Below are 23,913 nucleotides of genomic sequence, written 5' to 3'. Positions count from 1 at the left end.
CCACCTAGTGGCGCCGGCACACCGGGTTCTATTCCCAGTCGGGGCACTGGATTCTGTCCTGGTTGCCCCTCTTCCAGGCCAGCTCTCTGCTGTGGCCCGGGAAGGCAGTGGAGGATGGCCCAAGTGCTTGGGTCCTGACCCCATGGGAGATCAGGAGAAGCACCTGGCTCCTGCCTTCAGATCAGCGCGGTGCGCCAGTCGCAGCGCGCCAGCCATGGCAGCCATTGGAGGGTGAACCAACGGCAAAAGGAAGACCTTTCTCTCTGTCTCTCTCTCTCACTGTCCACTCTGCCTGTCAAAAAAAGAATTACATGCTCAACATCTGAAGCAGCTTAAGCCCAGAATCCTCATTACCTTGGAAGTGGGGCTGCAGTGACTAGGATGACCACACCTCTTAATGATGAGACTGTTTAATACCACACTAGGGTATGCAAAGTAACAACTAACTTTGTCTCCATGCAATTTTTCCTAATGCCACAAATTCCCAATCACTCAGCTACTTTTAACCTTAGCTTTAGCTGTTTTCTGCTCCTTTAAGGTTTTCACATTTCCCAAGAGTATGATTTTAACTAAGTTATCTCATCACTCTGTACTCCTGGACATTGTTAATTACGGTTCCTACCTTAGAAAAGATATGAAGACTATACATTATTAAAATATAAAGTATTTAGAAAAAGTTCCTGATTACACAGAAAGAGCTAAGTGCCTGTTCTGTTGGGCTCCTGCCACACTGCTTGTAGTCACACCCCTTTCTCTGCTCTTCTCAAGCATACCACAGCTCACAAATGTGCCTGCCTCTACCTTCCTCAAGCCTAAATCCAACAAAACATTCCCGTCACCAAAACAAAAAGTAAAATCTTTGATGGAAATAGTTGTTACAGCTAAGATTGCCTGTTAGGCAAATAAAACTAAGTGTACTCGCTAAACAGTTATGCAAACATAACAGAATACATGGGAAGACAGAAACAGCTAGCAAGGAGAAATTTCAAATGGGGGGTGGGGGGGGGATAACCACATGCAATAGAGAAATGATGATTAAATCAGCAAACCCAGGTAAATGTTCTGAGTTACCTTTCATGAAATTGCTTAGTTTTTCTTCTGCTTCATCATCTGAATCTAAATCGGATTCAGACACATGATCTAAACAACACTGGGACACGGCAATAGGTTCACCCTGCAAACTTCTTGAAACTGGGCTCATTTCCACTTCATGACATCTACTGTCTTCTCCACCTTGATCTCCAGATTCAGACTCTTCCGAATCACTCAAGATCTTGGCTTTCTTAAAGAAATTCACATTCCTGTGAGCTATATTATATTTCCTACCACCATGCCGTCCTGGCTCAGAATCTGCTTCCTCTGAGACGCTCTCTGCCTGAAGTCTCTTCCCCGATGTTGATGGGCCAGCAGCTCCATTGTAACCATTATCTGAATAATGATTTTTAGAATCTTCATCAGAAGACTCAATTTTGAGCAATTTTGTTTTAGAAGTTGCTGGAGCATGAGACTTGTAACCATTAGCATGCCAATTTTTCCGGGCTACCCGCAAATCACTTTCTGACTCTGAATCCCCGTTTTCAGATTCGTTGGCAGGATTCTGGACAACATGAGAAGTGGACATTGGCAATGGCTGATTTTGATCTCTCACTTCCTCTTCTTCAAGTTCTGACTTTAAGCTCTGATCATCTTCAGAATTATGCAGTAACTTCTTTCTCGCTACAGCAGAAGCATTGCGATGTGGCAGCTTCCTAGCAGAGCACACACTTTCAGAGCTAGAATTCTCTTCCACGTCACTCATTAGCTTTATTTTATTGGCAGCCACAGCAGCACACTTCCGTAGGATTTTTCGGTTATTTCCAGCTCTTGCTTTTAGAATTTCACCAGTATCCAATGAATTGTTATCAGAATCACTTAGATAGACTCTCTTTCGAGTGGCTTTTCTATTGTATCCATTTTCTACAGAAACGGGACCTAGAAATTAAAAGAAATCTTATTTTAGCATTTCAATGACTATCATTTTAGTGGGTTTCCTTATTTTTGAATGCCAAAATTAAGTGCTTAAAGGACACTTAATAATATGTAGATACATTAAATCAACAATTCATTAAGTGTTTAACTTTGGGTTCTCATAACATATATTCTCCCAAAATGCCAGACTCTTTACCAGTTTTTCTCTGGGCAGCCCTAGTTCTGGTCACTCTGAGATTGCTGCTTCTGGACAGCCCACTGCGTAAAGAAGACTCACAAGCTCTTGAACGCTCTCCTTTGCTTTCCTCTGAACTATTTGAAGCTGAAGAGGATGAAGAGGTAGCTAAGGAATCTTCTATTTCACTTTCTAAGAAAAATAAAGTGCAAATAATTATATGTAAATAGTTATACACAATGTATCTATACAAACAAATAAGAATTTATTTCATAACATTATACTAAAAGCAGGTTAAGAGTGTATTTCTAAAAAAACTGTTTCAAAGGCACATAATCAAGTTTGTACTTGTATTTCTAAGAATATTAATTAATCTTGGACTAGATTCAGAAATACTTTAGAAAACAGTTATTTTGTAAACAAACTTCCATTTAAAAACTAACTTAGCCCCACCATCTACCTCCTTCTGTGATACTACTCACGCATTTCAGATAGAAAAGACAGTCATTTCCAGTTCATTCACTTCAGAGGATATATGTTTAGCTCTCATTAGTGGAATTCATCCTAACAGCATAGCTGTACCATATTCAGCTCAAGGAAATCTATCTCTATGTGCTGTACACACCCATACACAAAGAGGGAGAGGGAAAAAAAGTGAAATAAATAATTTAAATAGTGCAGGTATTTTTTTTCTCCCATTTTAAGAGTGTATGCCCCCATGGCCGGTGCTGCAGCTCACTAGACTAATCCTAGCCTGCGGCGCCGGCACCCTGGGTTCTAGTCCCAGTTGCTCCTCTTCCAGTCCAGCTCTCTGCTGTGGCCTGGGAAGGCAGTGGAAGATGGCCCAAGTGCTTGGGCCCTGCACCCGCATGGGTGAACAGGAGGAAGCACCTGGCTCCTGGCTTCAGAATGGCACAGCGCACCAGCCTTAGCGGCCATTTAGGGGATGAACCAACGGAAAAGGAAGACCTTTCTCTCTCACTAACTCTGCCTGTCTTAAAAAAAAAAAAAAACACAACAGTGTATGCCCCATGTCAGAGTCAAGGCAAGAAATCCAAATTTCCTGTTCCTTTATCCAGACCCATGCCTATCAACTATTATGATCAATAAACCTTTCCTGAAATGAACGGGAACATGTTTCTGTCAAAAAATAAAAAAAAATTTAAATAAATAAAAAAAGATAAAATCTGGGAGACAAGTGTTTGGTGCAGTGAGTAAGAAACCTGCATCCCATAGTGAAGTTCATGGTTCAAGTCCAAGCTACACTTCCACTTCCATTCTAGCTTCCTGCAAATGTGTACCATGTGAAACAACAGATGATGGCTCAAGTCCTTGGTTCCCTGCCACCAATATGGGAGACCTACTAAGTTCCCAGCTCCTACTTTGGTCTGGCCCAGCCCTAGCTCTTGTAGGCATTTGGGGAGTGAGCCAGCGGACTGAAGCTCTGTCTCTGTCTCTCTGCCTTTAAAATAAATAAAAAGAAGTAAATAAAAACTACTTTTTAAAAAAAATTTTTAATCTGTCATCAACCCAAATGCATGAAAGAGAAGAGGCTATGTTGGAAAAAACAGACACCAAACTGTTCTTCAAAACAGCTCACCTATTTGCCCTTCTCAACTGTTCCCACTCAACTCCACCAACAATCAATCACCTTGACTCCCTGTCCCTAGACTCCTGACCAACCCTTGTACATCTTGAAACAGAATTCATCATGTGACAAGTTCACTCAACGAGAGACCCAGTTAAGTAACCCAAACTCTTCTGTAGGGCTTGGCAGTCTCTAAAATTTAGATGCTTTCTACAAGTTTGATCTAATTCTATTTATCATTCCTCAAAATAAAGTATTTCAATTGCACAAAGTACATTCTACTTTCCTTCAATGTTTTCTCTTAAAATTGCTCTAGTTAGAGAGGTATTCTCTTACCCCTTGTCCTGTTTTCAATTACTCCAGTATACTCTGACAGGAAATTTTATCCTATAAATGCATTCCTTAAGACACCGTATAATTCTAACATAGCACACATCAGCTTGTTTGTCTGACCCCCACAGCATTTTCTCTCACTTCCATTCCAAAATGTTACCAAAGGTGTATTTTTCAATACTATTTAATACTTAATGAAATATTGGATAATATGATATACAAAACACATTTTAAGAGTAAAAGTACTATAAAAGTATTTTAATATCATTCTACAATCCAGAGATAATACACAAATGCCACAGCCTCATTTACAATGCTATCAAAGGGTTACCATCTGCTACTGCCGCACTACCAAATGGCTATAGCACGAACAGTTAGAATTTACCAAGTTATCAGCCTTGGACTGGCTTATCAAAATTTTACTTGAAGAAATAAAAAAATACCCAATTTTACACAAGTTGTGCTGAATATTTGTAACATACTTAAAGTCTAGAAGATTCCAACTTGCATAAGATGTGATTGCATCATCTGCAAAGCACAGGAATTCTCAAACACATTCTAATAGTTCCATGTTTACTACTTTTGTCTCTTCCGTTACATTTTAATAAGTTCATTCAGTGCCAAGGCCATATAGTTAGGTTTTCCTCTAAACCCATAGTAACTGCCAGTGTTGCACACTTGGGTGCTCAACAATGAATAACAGTATTTTACCTCTTACCAGAAAATGAAGAACCATTTCTTAGAGTTGTAGGTCTGTTTCTTCTGATCCTTTCTGATGAGCGTGCTGAATCTGAAGAGTCATCTGAAGTAACACCTGAAGAGATATCAGCACTTGTCTTGAGGGTTGCAGAATACGCCACCCTACTTGAGGTAGACTGGGTAGGAGAACCTACCAACTCAGGAATCACTTGTGTCTGAGATTTCACACGCTTCTGCTTGGTATTTCTAGTCAAAAATATGAACAATGGAAATAATATTCAACAAAAGCAACTGGTTTACAAACAATAACCTAAATAAGAGAGTACTTTTTCTTAATCTGAGGATATTTCATGAACAAAACATTAAAATATTCACTATTAACATCTTATTTGAGGCATGAATTACTACTAATATTTCCTGACGCCAAATCTGGCACACTTTGATTCAAATCTGTAGTGATGAACCCAGTAAGAGTTACTGAATACCTCAGATTAAATTAGGAAACCAAGTGTTGCATTGCAGGTATTCATTTATGCTGTGCATTCAAGCCTCAACAGGATACAACTCTCCTTGTAGTCGCCTATGTATATGTTCAACATAGTAGGAAATTAAAAGGAGGGGCCCACTGTTGTGGCCATGCCTGCAATACCAGCATCCCATATGGACACCAGTTCCAAATCCTGGCTGTTCCACTTCCAATCCAGCTCCCGGATAGTGCACCTGAGAAAGCAGCAGAAGCTGGCCTTAGAGCATGGGCCCCTGCCACCCATGTAGGAGGTCCAAATGGAGCACTAGCTCCTGGCTTCAGCCTGGCCTTGCTCTGGCTATTGTGGCCATTTGGGGAGTGCACCAGCACATGGAAGACACACATATCCCTCTCTCTGTCTCTAATTCTGCCTTTCAAATAAATGAACGTTTTTAAAAGAGAGAGAGAGAGACAGAGAGAGACCTACAAAACTTGAAGGGAGAAGAAAGATTTAAAAACAAACTTTTTTTCCAAAACCAGGCTGTTCTACACTTAAACACCCATTAAGCCATGGATTATGCAGAAGGGAATGGAAATTTACACCGTTACAAATCTGGTGAACATTTATGTCCAGATACTCCTATTTCCCTTCAAAAAAAAAAGTGAACAAGCCTTTTCAGGGGTATCTAGACATTCAAGCTTAACAACAATATCACAATTCTTTAAAACAGTAATGTTTATATAATTATAAAGAAAAATCAAGCATGTTTTACAAGTATCAAAACCTTTAACTGCCATTAATATCAAGGGAGGGCAATACAAAAGTAAATACAAAAAGAAAAAATGCATACTTATTGTAGATTTGATTTTTAACAGCAGATGGATAGCCAAACCTAAACTGAGAATAATTTTAGAAGTAAATGACTGTTTAAGAATGTCAGTCAAGGAAGACAAAGAAATGATTCAAAAACTATTCTAGATTGAAAGAGACCAGAAAAACATACAGATAAATACAATGCATTATCTTGGAACTGGATTACAAAGAAAATTTGCTCTATTCTCTGCTATGGCGTGGGATAGCAGTAGAAGATGGCCTAAGTCCTTGGGCCACTGCACCCACATGGGAGACCCAGAAGAAGCTCCTGGCCCCTAGCTTCCGACCGGCACAGCTCCGGCCATTGCAGCCATCTAGGGAGTGAATCAGTGGATGGAAGACCTCTCTGTCTCTACCTCTCTCTGTTAACTCTTTCAAATAAATAAATCTTCTCAAAAAAATAGAAAAAAAATTTGCTATAATGACATTACTGATAAGTGTAGAAACAGAAGGTTTTCGATTAGAATTTGAATGTACTTCTTAGTAAATCCAAAGTATAGGTAAATGAGCATGATATCAAAAATACCTCCCTGATTCAAAAGAAAAACTCTATGTAATAAAACACAACCATGTAACTATTTGAATAAGCAACAGACCAACAAAGTATTTGTGTGTGTGTGTGTGTGTGTGTGCGTGCACAATATACAGATAGGTTTCATCAATTTATATCTCTTAGTGATAATGCAGCTGTATTAGTGTAACTATACTTTGTGATGTTCACACAGGATGAAATCACCTAACAAGGCATTTCTCGAAGCATATCCCTGTCTCTAACTGATGCCCAACTGTATTAAAGCAACCTTAACGCAAAGGTAACATGATATGAAGACTGGCAAATGTGAGTAAAGAGTATATGGGAGTCCTCTGAATTAATTCTGGCAAAATTTTTGTAACTTTGAATTTATTTTAAAATAAAATTTTAAAAGGTACTTTTATTAGAGTGTTTAATAAAATAGCATTTTCCTTTCAACAAAAGTAAATTATAGAAGACAGTGCATAAATACTTCAAAAACTCATGAAAAAAATGGAATTTAAAATTAATTTTGGTACAAAAAACTTTAAACCCATGTTTTTATATTTTACAACCATACAGTACTCATCTCCCATGAACTTTGTGAGGAACCCTGGTACTTCACACAGAATGCATGCATTTGAATTTCATGATGCAAACTCACTCATTTACCTAGTGAGTATGTTCTTCTGTCTTAATGTGGCTCTTGGGGTAAATGGATGGAATAATTCAACTAATTCCCTCACCCAAATGGAAGTTAAAATGGCAAAATTATTAAATACAACAAATGTCAGAACTCTATAGTTAGGATTAGAAAGTGCTTATTTAAGAGAAACTCCTGAGTGGCCAGTTCTGTGGCACAGCTGGTATACTGCTGTATGCAGAACAGACATTCCACATGGGCAATGGCTGCAGTCCCAACTGCTCCACTTCCCTACAGAACTTCCTGATGAGGTACTTGGCAAAGCAGCAAAAGATGGACCAAGTGCTTGGGCCTCTGCACTCCACAAGCGAGACCCGGATGGAGTTTCAGGCTCTTAGCTCTGGTCTGGCCCAGCCCTCCCTGGCCCTTGCAGCCATTTGGGGAGTGAACCAGCAGATGGAAGATACCGCTCTCCCTCTTTTCTCTCTTTCCTTCTAATTCTGCTTTGCAACTCAATCAATCAATCAAAACAAAGGGAAGGAAGAAAGGGAGGGGAGGGGAAGGGAAGGAAAAGGGGAGGAGAGAAGAGGAAAACTACTGAACCAGGTCTATTAACTTGGGACAGCTCCCAACCATTCTCTGTCTCTGTCTCTTCACACACACACACCCACACACACACACCCACCCCTCTCTGGGCATGACAGCTGTGAGGTAGAGGGGACTGGCCTGATTTGGGAGCTCTACAGAAAAGCTGCATGTCCCAAGGCACTGTCAACTCTGGTGACTACCAGCAATCCAGAACTACACAGCTGCCTAGGGCCAAGGAAGCAAGGTAGAGTTCAGCCAATATTTAAAAGGGAAATGTAGGGAATGAAACAGAAAAGTCTTTTAAAAGCTCCATATTATTTGGGATCTAGAAGGATGCACACATTTAAGAGGTCTATTTTACCTACTTATCACTAGCTGACCTTGAGAATATTATACCTATTATATAGTAGATAAATACTGCAAAACTTGATTTTATAATACAATATTTTAAAGCACCTTTAAAGCTGATAATGATGTAATCTATGTAATCAAAGATAAAAATACAAAATCAAAAGATTAGGATAATTTCTTCATTGTATAAAAAATTTAAAAACCTTAAATCCAAAAAGCAAAGCTTGCCATAAACAATTCACCTGATAATTTTGTTAGCCTGACTAACACTGTGACAATTTTGCTGTTGCTTAAATCTCTGGCTTCTTCGAAGTTTTTCACTAAATTTTTGACCAATTTTAAAATCAGAAGATATTTTCTTCATTTTTTCTTCAAATAAGGCAGACAATCTCAAGGTCATACTGTAAATCTGCAAAGAAATGAAAACAAAACTACCATTACAAAATATCTTTGAAACTATTTTTACAAAACAATTACAATCATTGAGAATATTTACAATGATTTTATCACTGCTTTTTGATACTAGCTGTCATTAGTTCATGTATTTCTACCCCTCTACTTTCAATGACATCTACAAGAAAAACAGGAAATATCAAACATCTACTTCTCAGACACTCTCATGGAAAAATACGTTTAAATCGAGCAGCATTCTAGGATCTAGACACTAGGATGTAGACTCTGTATGCCAGTGGATCTCATCTGGTGTTTTCTATCACAAAATGCACCCCATAAGTCAAATGAGAAGTTGGTACTAAAGCTACTATTTAGGCAACAAGTGAGCAGTGTCTCTTGGAGGCAAAGAAAAAGAAGCACTTTTATACAAGTTTGAACTTGCAGTCTGCCTGCTTTTGATGCCATCTTGCTCTAAATATAAATTAGACAACACAAATTACAAACAAAAGGAATCTTACATCCAGTAGAAGAAAATAATCCTAGACTTTTAACATAAATAATTTCTAAAACTAAGTAACATCTAATCTTTAAAAGAACAGCAATGTGATGAGGGCCAGTGCTGTGGCACAGTGGGTAAAGCCACCACCTGCAGCGCCAGCATCCCATACAGGCATCAGTTCAGGTCCCTGATGCTCCACTTATGATCCAGCTACCTGCTGATGGCCTGGGAAAACAGTGGAGGATGGCCGAAGTGCTTGAGGCCCTGCAACCACATGGGAGACCTAGAGGAAACTCCTGACTCCTAGCTTTAGAACTGCCATGCTCTGCCCACAGCAGCCATTTGGGGAGTGAACCACTGGATGGAAGAACCCCCACTACTCTGTCTTTAACGGGGGGGGGGGGCGGCAGTGTGGCATAGAGGGCTAAGCTTCCGTCTGCGGCACTGGAATCCCACATGAGCTCCAGTTCCTATCCCGACTGCTCCTCTTCTGATCCAGCTCTCTGCTGTGGCCTGGGAAAGCAGAAGATGGCCCGGGTGTTTGGGCCCCTGCACCCACGTAGGAGACCGGAAGAAGCTCCTGAGTCCTGACTTCAGATCAGCTCAGCTCTGGCCATTGAGGCCATCTGGAGAGTGAACCAGCGGATGAAGACTTCTCTCTCTCTCTCTGCCTCTCTCTGTAATTCTACCTCTCAAATGAATAAATAAAATCTTTAAAAAAAAATAACAGCAATATGATACAAATATCACTGGGTCCCTATATTCTTCTGTATTAAAGGCAAAACTCTAATGCTTAAAAATTGAGTCTCAGTTTTATGAAATGGCACTAGATGAGGCAGACCACCAGAGAACTGCATAACTGAAATTAAAAGATATTTTGGTGAAAAAAAATTTTGTAGACTTCTCTATGCAATTTCAAAACTTTTTGTATCAAACATTTTTAAATATTATTTTTCCATAAATATTTTGAAGTACCCTCATGTGCATATATACAGAGACACAAATGTGAGAATTATCATAGCTGGTCTTTAAAATAGTCTTTGACAATTATTTCCATTATTTTACCAATTTTATTCTTTCAAACATGAATGAGTCTAAGCCACAATTTTAACAAGATAAATTATTAGTTTAAGTTTGCAACCTCTGATCTATCACTGTTTTCATGTAAAAGGAAACACTACATCCAAGTTGAACACACACAGTATTTAGGAGAAATGACTGCTAAAACTGATAACCAGCTCCTAAACAACACAGCATTTATGGAAACTGACAGCTAACATCAGACACATGGTGAAAGAATTACAAGACGAGAAATAAAACAAGATACCTGCTTTTACAACTGCTACTCAACTTTACATAACAGTACCCTGTTTTGTCTATAGTTTCAGTTGCTCAGTCTGAATATTAGCTGCAAACTGCATGAACAAACTATGCATAGTTTTAGAGTACGTGACATTCTGAGTAACATGATGAAATCCCATGTGTGCCTCCCAGCCAATCCAAGCCAAGAATCATCTCTTTGTCTAATTAATGCTACAGCACCACATGGTAGTTGAGATGAGACTCACATAACTTTCATTACAGCATACCGTTATGTTATTAAACTGCAAGTTAATTAAATTATGAAATGTTGGAAGATTAAGCTTTATCAGAGATATTTCTAATCACAGATGACATGATCTCACAGTGACAGAAACTTCCAAAGAACGCCCAAGAAAGCTAATTAGGGATTATAAATAACTTCAGCAAAATCATAGGGCACAAGAACAGCACATAAATGCCATTATATCTTTTTTTTTTTTTTTTTGACAGAGTTAGAGACAGAGGTCTTCCTTCCGTTGGTTCACTCCCCAAATGGCCGCTACAGCCAGTGCTGCGCCGATCCGAAGCCAGGAGCCAGGTGCTTCCTCCTGGTCTCCCATGGGGTGCAGGGCCCAAGGACCTGGGCCATCCTCCACTGCCCTCCCAGGCCACAGCAGAGAGCTGGACTGGAAGAGGAGCAACCGGGATTAGAACCCGGAGCCCATATGGGATGCTGGCGCCGCAGGCAGAGGATTAATCTAGTGAGCCATGGCGCCGTCCCCCGCCAGTTATATTTCTACGTAATACTAATGAACAATCATAAAAAGATATTTAGAAAGCAATTCCACTTACAAGAGCATCTAACATAACAAAATACTTGGAAATAAAGTCAACCAAGGAGCTGTAAGACACATACACACGAGGTCGGCGCTGTGGTGTAGCGGGGAAAGCCACTAACTGCTCCTCTTCTGATCCAGCTCTCTGCTATGGCCTGAGAAAGCAGTGGAAAATGGCCCAAGTGCTTGGGCCCCTGCACCCGCGTGGGAGACCCAGAAGCTCTTGGCTCCTGGCTTTGGATTGGCCCAGCTCCAGCCACTGCGGCCAGTTGGCGAGTGAACCAGCAGGTGAAAGACCTCCCTCTCTCTCTCTGCCTCTCCTTCTCTGTGTAACTCTTTAAAATAAATAAATAAATCTTAAAAAAAAATACACACTTAACTACAAAACAGTACCAGAAGAAATTAAAGATGATCTAAATAAATGGAAAGATATCCCATGTACACAGACAAGGATACTAAATATTGTCAACATCAATACTACCCAACTCAAGGCAATCTACATGTTCATCAGAATCCCTAATAAAATTATGAAATTCTGCAGAAATAAAAGCCGATTCTCAAATTCATAATATATTAGAAAAGTTCTGAGCAGCTGAACCTAAAAAATAAAAACTTAAAGCACCTGACAGTTTCAAAAATCACCAAAGTCACAGAAAATTATGTTACTGGCATGTAGACATTTATGCCGGTGGAACAGAACTGAGAGTTTAGAAACAGACCCAAATGGCTGATTTTCAACAAAAAAGTACCAATGAGGAAAGAAGAATTTCTCTAACAGATGGTGGTTAAACAAATGAAATTCTGCACGTCAAAGAAGAGCTGGGTTCCCACTCACACTATATACAAATACCTAAAATGGATCAACAACTTAAAAGAGTTAAATCACAAAACTCAGAATAGATGGAATAAATAATCATGATGGATTTGGCAATGGATTCTTTTTTTTTTTTTTTTTGATAGGCAGAGTTAGATAGTGAGAGAGAGAGAGACAGAGAGAAAGGTCTTCCTTTTTCCGTTGGTTCACCCCCCAAGTGGCTGCTACAGCTGGCAAGCTGCACCCATCCAAAGCCAGGAGTCAGGTGCTTCCTCCCTGTCTCCCATGTGGGTGCAAGGCCCAAGCACCTAGGCCATCCTCCACTGCACTCCCGGGCCACAGCAGAGAGCTGGACTAGAAGAGGAGCAACAGGGACAGAATCCAGCACCCCAACCGGGGCTAGAACCCAAAGTGCCGGTGCCACAGGCGGAGGATTAGCCTAGTGAGCCGCGGTGCCAGCCCGCAAAAGACTTTTTAATTTTTTTTTTTTTTTTTGGACAGGCAGAGTGGACAATGAGAGAGAGAGAGAGAGAGAAAGGTCTTCCTTTACCGTTGGTTCACCCTCCAATGGCCACCGTGGCTGGCGCGCTGTGGCCAGTACACCACGCTGATCCGATGGCAGGAGCCAGGTGCTTCTCCTGGTCTCCCATGAGGTGCAGGGCCCAAGCACTTGGGCCATCCTCCACTGCACTCCCTGGCCACAGCAGAGAGCTGGCCTGGAAGAGGGGCAATCGGAACAGAATCCAGCACCCCGACCGGGACTAGAACCCGGTGTGCCGGCGCCGCAAGGCGGAGGATTAGCCTAGTGAGCCGCGGCGCCAGCAGCGGCAACGGATTCTTAAGATATGAAACCAAAAGCATGAGAAACAAAATATAAAATGGTATCAAAGGACGTTACCAAAGTGAAAGTACAACTTACAGAATGATGTAAAATATCTGAAAATCATCTGGTAAAAGTTTAATGTCTATTACAAGAACCCCAACACAACAAAAAAGATCAAATTTAAAGGTAAAGAACTCAAGTTAACGTTTTTCAAAAGATGACATGCAAAATAGCCAAAAACATGATCAACATTAGCATATTACTATATTTTCTTACTTTCTCTACAGCTGTGGCATTTGACACCTTAATCCTTGATCGACTGCCCCTCCCAGAGCCAACTAATTCCTACGGATATGTCATTCTCCAAGTACACCTTTGATAAATATTTCAATTCAGAGTCCACACGTCCAATTGTCTCTATTAAACTTTTACACACAAAGCCAATATACCTCTTGCCCTAATGCACCTGAGAGCAGCCAACATTGTGCACAGTGAGTTAAGCTGCCACCTAGCATTCCAGCATCCCATATGGGTGCCAGTTTGAGTCCACTTCTAATCCAGCTCCTCACTAATATGCGTAGGAAAGCAGTGGAAGACAGCCCAAGTCCTTCAGCTCCTGCACCTACGTGGGAGACCTGGAAGAAGCTCCTGGATCCAGATCGGCCCAGCTCCAGCCAATACGGCCAATTGGGGAGTGAACCAAAGGATGGAAGACCTCTCTCTCACTGCATCTCCTCCTCACTCTAACTCTGACTTTCAAATAAATAAATAAATCGTAAAAAAAAAAAAAAAAAGAAAGAAAAGAAAAGAAGGGGAAGTGGAAGTGGAAATAAAGCCCACTAGTTAATCAGTAGTGACAATGTACACATAAAAATGTTAAGGTATCAAAAAAGTGCTTTATTTTAAATCTTTTTATTGTTTTTAAATTATCCAGCACACTGGCTTCAAGTATGCAATGTCTGTGAAGATTCCTGGGACGATGTGATGCGTAAGCTTCTTTATATCACATCTCACTAAGGTCTGTAACGTCCAACGTGTAACATTTCAGCAAAAGCTGAGGAAAGCTCTGTCTACTAACAATCAGGCAGCTCTTGAGTTGCTTCTTCAGACCAGAGGTTCACTGCTCTGCCAGCTCCCACCCCTCACTCCAGATTTCCCTCCGGTCACTTTAGTATTCTTCCCACCTGCACCAGGATTTCTAATCCACTTTTTGCAATCTTCCTCCATACAAGAAACAGGAACTCTTTTCATTTTGTGTATTAAACTATTGCTTTCTACTAATATTCTCCTTCTACCAATCCTCATATGCTCAAAAAACTGTAAGAGATTATGATAAACATCAACTGTTATAAAGGCAAAACCTGTAGGTACTTGGACAGTGACAGATGCTCTGTTCTTTCTATCAGTATTGCTTTATTCAGTCCTTGTTAATATCTCAACCTGTACCAGCAATACAAAATTCACACAGATCATACAGACTTTTTTTTTTTATGAACCACTTAAAAATTACCTTCGATCTTTTGTTTGGCGTATATGCTTTTGCATTGCTAAATATCAATCGGATATCTTTGCAAAATTCCAAAGGGCTGTCATAATTTCCCGCTTCTAGAGTTTCCCTTACTGTTCCAAAATCCATTGGAGTATCTATAATATCTCGGTAGTCCTAGGTTTTAAGAATAATAATTAGTTCATAGATTTATTTTCCACTCTTAGAAATGCAAATGTATCTGCTCTCTAAAAATATATGAAATGAGGAAGAAAAGAGAGCATGTAGGTCTTAAGATTCATTGATAATGTTTAAAAAGAAGCCCAAACACAAAAGACAAAAAGAAACAAATATACCAAAATATTAACGCCTATCTCTCAGTAGTGGGATATGGCACAGTTTTTTTGATTTTCTGCTTTATACTCTTCAGAAACTTCCAAGCTTCCTACAATAATTCTCTGCTCCTATAATCAAACTATTTTTAGGTCCTTTATTTGAGGAGTAAAAACAGATACTTTTACCCAATTTATAGTTTTTCTGGTAGTGCACCTACGAAGATAATAATGATGTAGAAACTTCCCATTTTTACATAAAACACTAAGTTCTTAGATTTGTTACAACAATGTTAAATTACAGAAAACTATATAAAACTATTTCTACAGCTAAATTAGTAAATAGAGATAAAATTAACAGAAAATCTAAACATTTTTTAAAAGTTTAAAATAATTCTAACCCAAACTCCTCACCATATAGCAAGAAAAGCCCCCAGCAGTGGAAACTTACTGGATATTCAACCAAATCAACAGGTTGTCTAAATGGTTCAGAGTCTTCACACTGAAAAATTAAGTTCACTAGTTCCTTACACTGTCTCTTCCAGTTGCTTTCAACACAGTTCGTAGCTTTGCTGCTCCTTTTTTTCCAATCATGGACCTAAAAATACATCCATAATATTGAAAATGTTTTCAGTCTTAGGAAATTCACACTGTAAGACAAGACTGGTAAAAATGTAACTCAGCTTCTCTCTTCTGTATTGTGTACTAAGAATTATGGCTATTTTAGATTGTCTTTGCAGTTGGAAAAATCTGTTTTTTCACACAATAATGTCACAGATTTTGCTCTATTTTTCCAGAATCAAAATTTTAAAGCTTGTCATTTAATATGTTTTAATATAACCTGCCAGTCCCAGAAAAAACTTAAGATTAGCTAAGAATAGTATTCTTTTGGGGCACATTATCCACCAACTCTTTCCCAAGTATATAAAGCTTATCGTGACATATATGAAGGATTACATGTGATGATGTGAAAGAAGATTAATGGTTCCACCAAGGATGTCCACATCACAATTATCACAACCCAAGACTATGTTACCTTACAGGGAAAGAGGTCCTTGAAGATTTAGTTAAGGGTTCCTACAGCCTTAGGGGTGGAAGTTTATCCTGGATTAACTGCATGGGCAGAAGGATCAGAATGAAGAACTGGAAATGCTACACGGCTCACTTCAAGTTGGAAGAAGAGGACCTACAGCCAAGGACCTGAGAAAGCTAGATGCTAGAAAAGGAGCGCTCCCCCATCTAGAGGTTCTGGCCACGCCAACATTATGATTTTGACCCAGTAAGATTCATGTCAAGTATCAAATCTACAAAACTGCACAGTAATACATTTTAAATATTTAAGCAATCAACTAAATGTGTCTTTTGCTACAGCAAACAAAGCAAACATATAGATAATAAGTACTTGGAAGCTTCTTTAAAAATGAATCTGACAAATCAGATGATATTATTTCAGGTATAACTTTCTAATGTTATTTGTACTAAGCATATCGTGAAAATTACTATTTGATAAAAAAGCTTAAATGTCAAGAGTATTTGGATGAAATTTAAAATGAGCTGTGTTAAATGTTTTAAGTGTTTTCGTATGAATAGCCTTTACTTTAAATTAACCTACTACATTAGCACTTAGGAGTTAAACTTACAATCACCCAATGTCCTAAATTTATTCCTATACATGCTGCCCCTTTTCACCCCTCAATCTTATCTTCTCAACAAATCTGCAATTTTAAACTAGGTTCAGTCACCAAATGCTGGTTAAGTTTTCCTTCACAAGGTCTCATCATTTTTCTTTCCTCTCAATTTCAGGCAAACACTATCCCTGACTAGGTTTCCAATATTCAAACCACATTCTTGTACTAAACCTCAACTCATCTCTAATAGCCTGGGGTTCCTGATGTAATCACCAGACACAGCCACATGTTCACTCCAACCTTCAACCTCAACACCAGTTGGGCCACTGCCCTTAACTAACCCATGACAGGACATAGTTAAATACACATGTCGAATTTAGTTTTGTCTTTGCTCTAATAGCCACTATTTTTTAAAATTTTCTCATTTCATCTCAGAAAATACAGTTCAAATCTCTACTTTTCCACTAAATCTTTCCTATATCTCCCTTCTTAGTGATACTTCTCATAAAATATTCAGCATTTGCATAACTACTACTTTTCTAAGAAAAAAAAATGAAAATCTTTATTTTAAAACAAAGAACAAGCAAACCACAGAAGTCAAGCAATGCAGTGACTTACTCTCCTTCTTCCAGAAGATGTTTTAGGGAGATCACTATCATCCTAGGAATAAAGTCAGAGCACATTCAGTGTCAGCCTTCTCAACAGAACTGAAGTGATCTTATTTAAAAAGTAGATGAAAACATCTGGCCTTATCAATGTTGGAATGTCATTAACAAAATCTCAAAAAGACTATCAGATACTCTTTGTGACACCCAGGCTTCAAAACACACTGTGATTCTTAAAAACCCTTTTCACATCCACTAAGAAAACACACTAATACCAAAACTCAAAATTATTATTATAAAGAGTCACTTTGTGCATTTCCTAATACAACAAGCAAAAGGAGCTTTTGTGTTTTACCTTTAACCATAAAACCCCAGAAACACGCAGTCTCCTATAGTTCCTGAATTTGATGTTCTACACATTTTCTTACTCCCCATTTCACTTACTAGTATATGTGATTTTATTCCACCAAAATTTTTTTTGAGCCTGCTAATATATATTAGGAGCATGTGGAGACTGACCATAAATTCTTTTTGAAAAACATCCTACAATCACATACCACAGCCTTGTTCTCTATAAAGTGAAATTACACACTACTGTTATTTGCCCATGTACTTAAACTTCAGTACTACATCAAGTTAAAGATGTCTGGCACTTTGAGCATGGTCTATTTCCTTAACTTCTAATAATGATTAAAATTAACAAATGCCGGTTTTATAAAAAATATTTCCAAGGTACTTTTATAAATCTTGCACTCACTAAAATCTGGAAAGAGAACATATTCCACACCTAAAGCTGTTATTTAGATATAGTTTAACTGGTATCAATTATCACCAGAACACATTTCCTCATATTTGATATAGGTAACTCAATAAATACATGTTATGAAATTTCAAATTTACATAGTTCATTGGAATAGAGCAAAAACTGGCAAAGTAACCCACATTTTTTGTCATTATTTTTAAATTATCAGTTGAAATTAACAAAAATTATAAAATTGACAAAACTTCATACCAAATCCTCAGCATTTTGCTCATCACTTTCAGACATGTTAGAAAGTTCTGAGATATTTGTACAGTCTTGATTCCTAGAAGAACAAATTGCCACATTAATGGTATATCGTATGCAGATATACTTACAGTTGCAAAGGACTCAAACCACACATTAACACACAAAAAAGTATACAACCCATGCATGCATATTTCAAACAGAGAAACACCAAGTTTTGACCCAGACCTCCTCTGTGTTAAAACTGGCCATCTTGGCCCACCCATATGGGAGACCTGGATAGAGTTCCACAATCCCGGCTTTGGCACAGACTGTAACAGCTATTGTGGCAATTTGGGGAGTGAATCAAATGACTGAAGATATTTTATCTCTCTGCCTTTTAAATAAATGATAAATCCTTTGAAACAGAAACTGGCAATCTTAAATCCTAAATCAAAATCTTGAATACTTTTTTACAGTTAAGTATGTACAGAAATCAGCTGGCAATCCAGAAATAACTTACGTATTACCTCAACTGAATATATGGATAAATTTTACCAAGTATCATCACTATCAATATTTATAAGCTAAGTATCAGGAAAATGATTAATTCAAGATAACAGAAATAAGAAAAAGTTAAGTAGAAACTTCACTATACATATAGAAGCAGAAATTCCTCAAGTAGGAATTATCTACATATGAAGGAGATAAAAGTAGGCATGTGATTTTCTGAAGCAGAAAAGGTGAATTTGGAGGTAATTTAGTAATTTAATCCTAGGAAAAAAATCAATCCAAAAAAGTTGACAGTAATCAGTTTCCTCCAGTTTTTAGACAAGCTGAATATGACAGTACTGTTTCATAAATAATTTTCTCCAGTAAGATTCTTTCAAAGAATTTTTATGGCTATATAAAAAGGGCATTTAAGGACATATAGCAAAACTCATTAATTTTAAAGGACACTCGGGGCCGGCGCTGTGGCTCAGCGGGTTAAAGCCCTGGCCTGAAGCACGAGCATCCCATATGGGCACCAGTTCTAGCCCTGGCTGCTCTTCTTCCAATCCAGATCTCTGCTGTGGCTTGGGATAGCAGTAGCACCCATGTGGGAAACCCAGAAGAAGCTCCTGGCTCCTAGCTTTGGATCAGTGCAGCAGCTCCGGCCGTTGTGGCCACTTGGGGAGTGAACGGGGATGGAAGACCTCTCTCTCTCTCTACCTCTCTCTATAACTCTTTCAAATAAATAAAAATAAATCTTTAAAAAAAAAATTTAAAGGACACTGAATCTGAGTCATTCACCTAATGTTTGAAAAAATGCTTGCTAGGACAAATTAGGTTAATACTTGGATTTCAATTTCAAGATCACTTTTCACTCTATTCCAAATTGATTTCTCACTGCAAGAAAATATATGAAATATTCATATACATGTATAATACTTTCATGGGCTATAATTCAAACTAGATTAAAGCACAATCTAATCATGAAAAATAAACCAACATGAAATATATTCTACAAGCAACCAAACAACATTCCTAAAAATGATGGAGTCTGTGAATTGAGTTCCCAATTCTAGCCCTAGCCCAGCCCCAGCCATCACAGGCATTCAGTAAATTAGCACCCTATGTCTCCCTTGCTTCTCAAATAAATGCATATTTTTTGGTTGTGGGTCATGAAAAAAGTGAAGACCAAGGAACAGACTGAAAAAGACTAAGGAAACAAAACAATAAATGCAATGGGGATTCTGGATTAGATGCTGAAACACAGAAGACCCTGTTGTAAACACCAGTGAAATCCAAATAAATTCTTTGCTCCAGTCAACAGTTTTATGCAAAGACTGAAGTTTTTAACTTTTTTTTTTGACAGGCAGAATTAGACAGAAAGAGAGAGAGAGAAAGGTCTTCCTCCCATTGGTTCACCCCCCAAGTGGCTACTACGACGAGCACGCTGCACTGATCCGAAGGCAGGAGCCAGGAGCTTCTCCTGGTCTCCCATGCAGGTGCAGGGCCCAAGCACTTGGGCCATTCTCCACTGCACTCCTGGGCCACAGCAGAGAGCTGGACTGGAAGAGGAGCAACCGGGATAGAATCCGGTGCCCCGACCGGGACTAGAACCCGGGATGCCGGCACCACCACAGGCGGAGGATTAGCCTAGTGAGCCACTCGGCTGGCTAAGTTTTTAACATTTTTAAGTATTTACATCATGTTGATCTAGGGGGACACTATATAAAGCGTATATGGCAACTCTTTGTAGTATGAAATTACTTTAAAAAGCACAAAAAATGAATTCATCATCTTCCATTCCTTTCCTGAAATTATAGTCATAATAAATATGTAAAGAAATGTCACCTAATGTAAAACATTAAACAGGTTAAATTCAGTGTAAAAACAACTAGATGTTTATAAGAGCGCACACAGTCACTTTTATACAACATCTGTGAGCTTACTTACTTGATAAACTTTAAAAGTTGATCAGTTATCTTCTTAGCTGATCTTGCGATTACACTCTCAGGTTCATTAAATGTTCTGGCATTATGTTCTATGTATCTGACTTCCCAAATTAATGCTGACAGTCTCCTTCAAAATAAAGTAGGTAATTCAGGGATTAGAAAATGAAGACAGAAACCAAGTTTACAAAAGCAGCACATTACTGAAACCAGCATGACATAATAAAAGCAAATCCTAAGTGCGAAGTTGTAATAAATAATCCAATGCTATAGACTTGATCACAGTCATTAGCAATCACACTGCACATGGAACTGCAGGAAATAATTTAAGGACCAAAGTCCTAACAGATCATTTAATCACATACAGAAGACCAAGAAAGTAATCCTCTTTCATACTACCTATACTCAGTGAAGAAAATGTGTTAAAAGCCACAAACCCTAGAAGAGTCAATCTCACCGTAAACTAAAAGGTGCTTTCTCATTCCAACATGGTATCCCGATTACAGCAGTAAGATACTGTGGACACAAGAAGCCTTCCTGGGGCCAGCACTGCGGCACAGCTAGTTAAGCTGCTGACACCAACATCCCATATCAGAGCAGTGGGTAGGAGTCCCAATCACCTACTTCTGACCCAACTTCCTTCTTAAAGTGCCTAGGAAGGTAGTGAAAGATGGACCAAGTGATTTAATTAGGTCCCTGCTACCTATGTGGGAGATCAAGATGGAGTTCTTAGCTCCTGACTTCAGCCTAACCCAGATCTGTTACAACCATTTGGAGTGTGAACCTGCGGATGAAAGATCTCTCTCACCCTCTCTCATGCCTTTCCCTGTCACTCTTTCAAATAAACAAATCTTAAAAACAAAACAAAAAAAAAAAAAACTTTCTTGTAAAGGTAATTTCTCAAAGTAGCTGAATTACAAAAATGTATCAATTATAAGCACCATTAAGAATAGGAAATTTTATATTGCTAGCATTCTAAAAGCTGAAGATAATAATGCCTTTGGGGTATCAATCCTTCATCAAACTCCAATTAACTAATTAATTTTTAATTAAACAGCTAAATACAAGTTTTAACACAGAAATTATCAAGGGCCAGTGTTGTGGCACAGCGGGTAAAGTCGCCATGTATGACACCAGCATCCCATAATGGCACCAGCTACAGTCCCAGCAGCTCTACTTCAGCTCTAGCTCCCTGCTGATGGGCCTGAGAAAGCAACAACAGATGGCCCAAGTGACTGGAACCCTTCCACACACTTGGGAGAGCTGGAAGAAGCTCCTGGCTTCAGTCTAGCCCAGCTCTGGCTGTTGTGGCCATCTGGGCTGTGAACCAGTGGATGGAAGATCTTTGTCTCTCCCTCTCTTTCCCTCCCTCCCTCCCTTTCTCTTTCAAGTAAATAAAATAAATCTTTAAGCAATTTTTTAAACAATCTGTTTACTAAAGATTGAGAATTGAAATACAGCACTTAATGTTATTCCTGGCAATAATCCCTCCGACCCATCGGCAGCTACACAATGTCGTAATGAATAAAGAGACGAAACCAAGTGCTCATCAGTCCTCTGCTCCACTAACATCACCCGCAACGACCACCATCTCTGTCTGCCTACATGGAAGGCCCAACAGCTCTGTAACTATTTTAAAAGAAAATTCCTACTAACCTGTAAAACCGATTAGCAAGCCTCATTCGAATTGTGTAAAGATCAGTTGGATAAGCTACCACAGTACAGTATTTCGGGTATGTGCACAGATCAACAGGGCCTGCAAAAGCTGCGGCTATATCTGTTAGGGAGCACAGAAAAGTTTATCAACAAATTCATTACATCTCTACAAATCACTGATAAGTCAGAACTACGTTTAAAAAATACAGGCTAAATCAAAATTTAACAAGCAAGAATTAAGGAACACAGTTTCAATTGTGCTATTTAAAGTGAATTTTAAATCTGAAAACGAAACTTCTCACCCTAAAAACACTTACCAAGATTCAAAAGTTGATCTATACCACTGATAATTCGGTCACATTCTTCATCTCTTGATTTCTGACCCCATTCACCATCTTGTGGTTTATAGAGCAATTTCTCTAGTTCATCTGATGTAACTGAAATACTGGCTCCTAACTCTTCAGGTGGATCAACTATGAATCCCATTTGAAAAGAACAGAAAAAGGAGGGGAGGGGAAATCAATCCAAAAAACATATATGTTGTATTGAGACTCAACTTTCAAAGCTCAAAAATGAATCTCCACAGTTAAAAACACAACAGTTCAAATGCGCAATTCTTTCAAAGTTATAGATCTACGAATTGCTTAAATTCAGGTATAATCATAATTTACCTACTCTAATAAAATTAGCATCATCATAGGATAGTCTATTTCTTCAAAAAGAAAACCTTAACCCAGAAGCATTTGAAAACAAACCGAACGGCTGCATTAGTTTTAAAATCTACATATGACCAAAATTAATTTCTGTAAAGTTCAGACAAAATAGGTAAAATAATCCCAACATTTGACAAGCAGCTAATTTTCTCAATTTTAAAAAAGCATAAACAAAAGCAAGTTTGTTTTTTTTTTTTTTTTAACTTATTTGACAGGCTGAGTTAGACAGTGAGAGAGAAAGACAGAGAGAAAGGTCTTCCTTCTGTTGGTTCACCCCCCAAATGGCCGCTACGACCGGTGTGCTGCGCCGATCCGAAGCCAGGACCCAGGTGCTTCTCCTGGCCTCCCAAGCACCTGGGCCATCCTCCACTGCCCTCCCGGGCCACAGCAGAGAGCTGGACTGGAAGAGGAGCAACCGGGACTAGAACCCAGCGCCCATTTGGGATTCTGGCACCACAGGCAGAGGATTAGACAAGTCAGCCATGGCACCGGCCCCAAGAAAGTTTTATTTTTAAAGAGGTCTCTGTCTTAAATATTTACTTATTTATTTGAGAGAGAAGAGAACACACGCTCCTATTTCCTGGTTCACTCCTCACACGCCCCCAACAGCAGGGTTAAGTTGGGAGTGGTGCCTGGGCCAAAGCTGAAAGCCAGGAACTCATTCCAGGTCTTCCCTGCGTATGGCAGTAACCCAGTTATTTGAGCCATCACTTCTGCTTCCCAGGATCTATCTGCATTAGCACAAAGCTGGGGTCAGGAACCAAAGCCAGGTATCAAACCATGGCACTTCAATATTGGATGCAGGCATCTTTAATGTCGTCTTAACTGCCAGGCCAAACGCCTATCCCCAAGTTTTTATAAGTCCAAAGAGAAAAGAAAATCCAAGTTAGCTCAAAGTATTTTATCTAATTATGAGTTCTAACACAGAACAAAATGTTAACTCAAAGTACTTTTGCAAGGAGGAGCTAGAACATTGAAAACATCATTATGGCAGCTTATACACTAAATGGTAAAGGGAGTGCCTACGGGTGCCTTCCCAAAAGCAACTTACCAGTGAAGACTCCACATAGTTTCAGCTGCTTAATTACATTACAAATGCTCATGAAGTTCAAAGGTTTGGATTTACTACAATTCTCATCCAGCCTTGTTTCTAGCTGAGGAATGGATTTTTTTTAACGTAAACAGTAAATGATTCCTAACAGCTTAT

The 23,913-nt window shown here is 39.0% G+C and overlaps 1 protein-coding gene and 1 long non-coding RNA gene across 14 annotated transcripts in view; one reads left to right on the top strand and one right to left on the bottom strand.

Moving 5' to 3' along the window:
• The window catches only part of LOC103346046 (uncharacterized), a 28,887-nt gene extending 12,623 nt beyond the window's left edge, over positions 1-16,264 (top strand). For 2 of the 12 annotated variants that reach the window (XR_016232241.1, XR_016232248.1), the window contains 4 exons: positions 2,183-2,307; positions 6,829-6,915; positions 7,197-7,289; positions 9,588-9,812. This is a non-coding gene — a long non-coding RNA (uncharacterized LOC103346046). Of the gene's footprint in view, positions 1-2,182; positions 2,308-6,828; positions 6,942-7,196; positions 7,290-9,587; positions 9,813-11,367; positions 11,515-13,150 lie in introns of those variants that run through there. The other 10 variants (XR_016232247.1, XR_016232240.1, XR_016232244.1 and 7 more) reach the window with 9 other exon arrangements.
• BRWD1 (bromodomain and WD repeat domain containing 1) overlaps positions 1-23,913 on the bottom strand; it is a 126,139-nt gene that overhangs the window by 11,547 nt on the left and 90,679 nt on the right. For both annotated transcript variants that reach the window (XM_051833556.3, XM_089330547.1), the window contains exons 30-40: positions 22,311-22,466; positions 21,994-22,114; positions 20,342-20,467; positions 17,927-17,999; positions 16,928-16,969; positions 15,133-15,279; positions 14,374-14,526; positions 8,439-8,605; positions 4,783-5,009; positions 2,165-2,335; positions 1,072-1,971 (exon numbers count right to left, since the gene is read on the bottom strand). In XM_051833556.3, coding sequence (XP_051689516.3) covers positions 1,072-1,971; positions 2,165-2,335; positions 4,783-5,009; positions 8,439-8,605; positions 14,374-14,526; positions 15,133-15,279; positions 16,928-16,969; positions 17,927-17,999; positions 20,342-20,467; positions 21,994-22,114; positions 22,311-22,466 — 2,283 coding nt within the window. The remainder of the gene's footprint in view (positions 1-1,071; positions 1,972-2,164; positions 2,336-4,782; positions 5,010-8,438; positions 8,606-14,373; positions 14,527-15,132; positions 15,280-16,927; positions 16,970-17,926; positions 18,000-20,341; positions 20,468-21,993; positions 22,115-22,310; positions 22,467-23,913) is intronic.

This window comes from Oryctolagus cuniculus, chromosome 4, assembly GCF_051225735.1.
Source record: "Oryctolagus cuniculus isolate XC-2025 breed Fujian yellow rabbit chromosome 4, ASM5122573v1, whole genome shotgun sequence".
In the NCBI taxonomy this organism is placed as follows: Eukaryota; Metazoa; Chordata; class Mammalia; order Lagomorpha; family Leporidae; genus Oryctolagus; species Oryctolagus cuniculus.
This window is presented reverse-complemented; position numbering and strand designations above follow the sequence as displayed.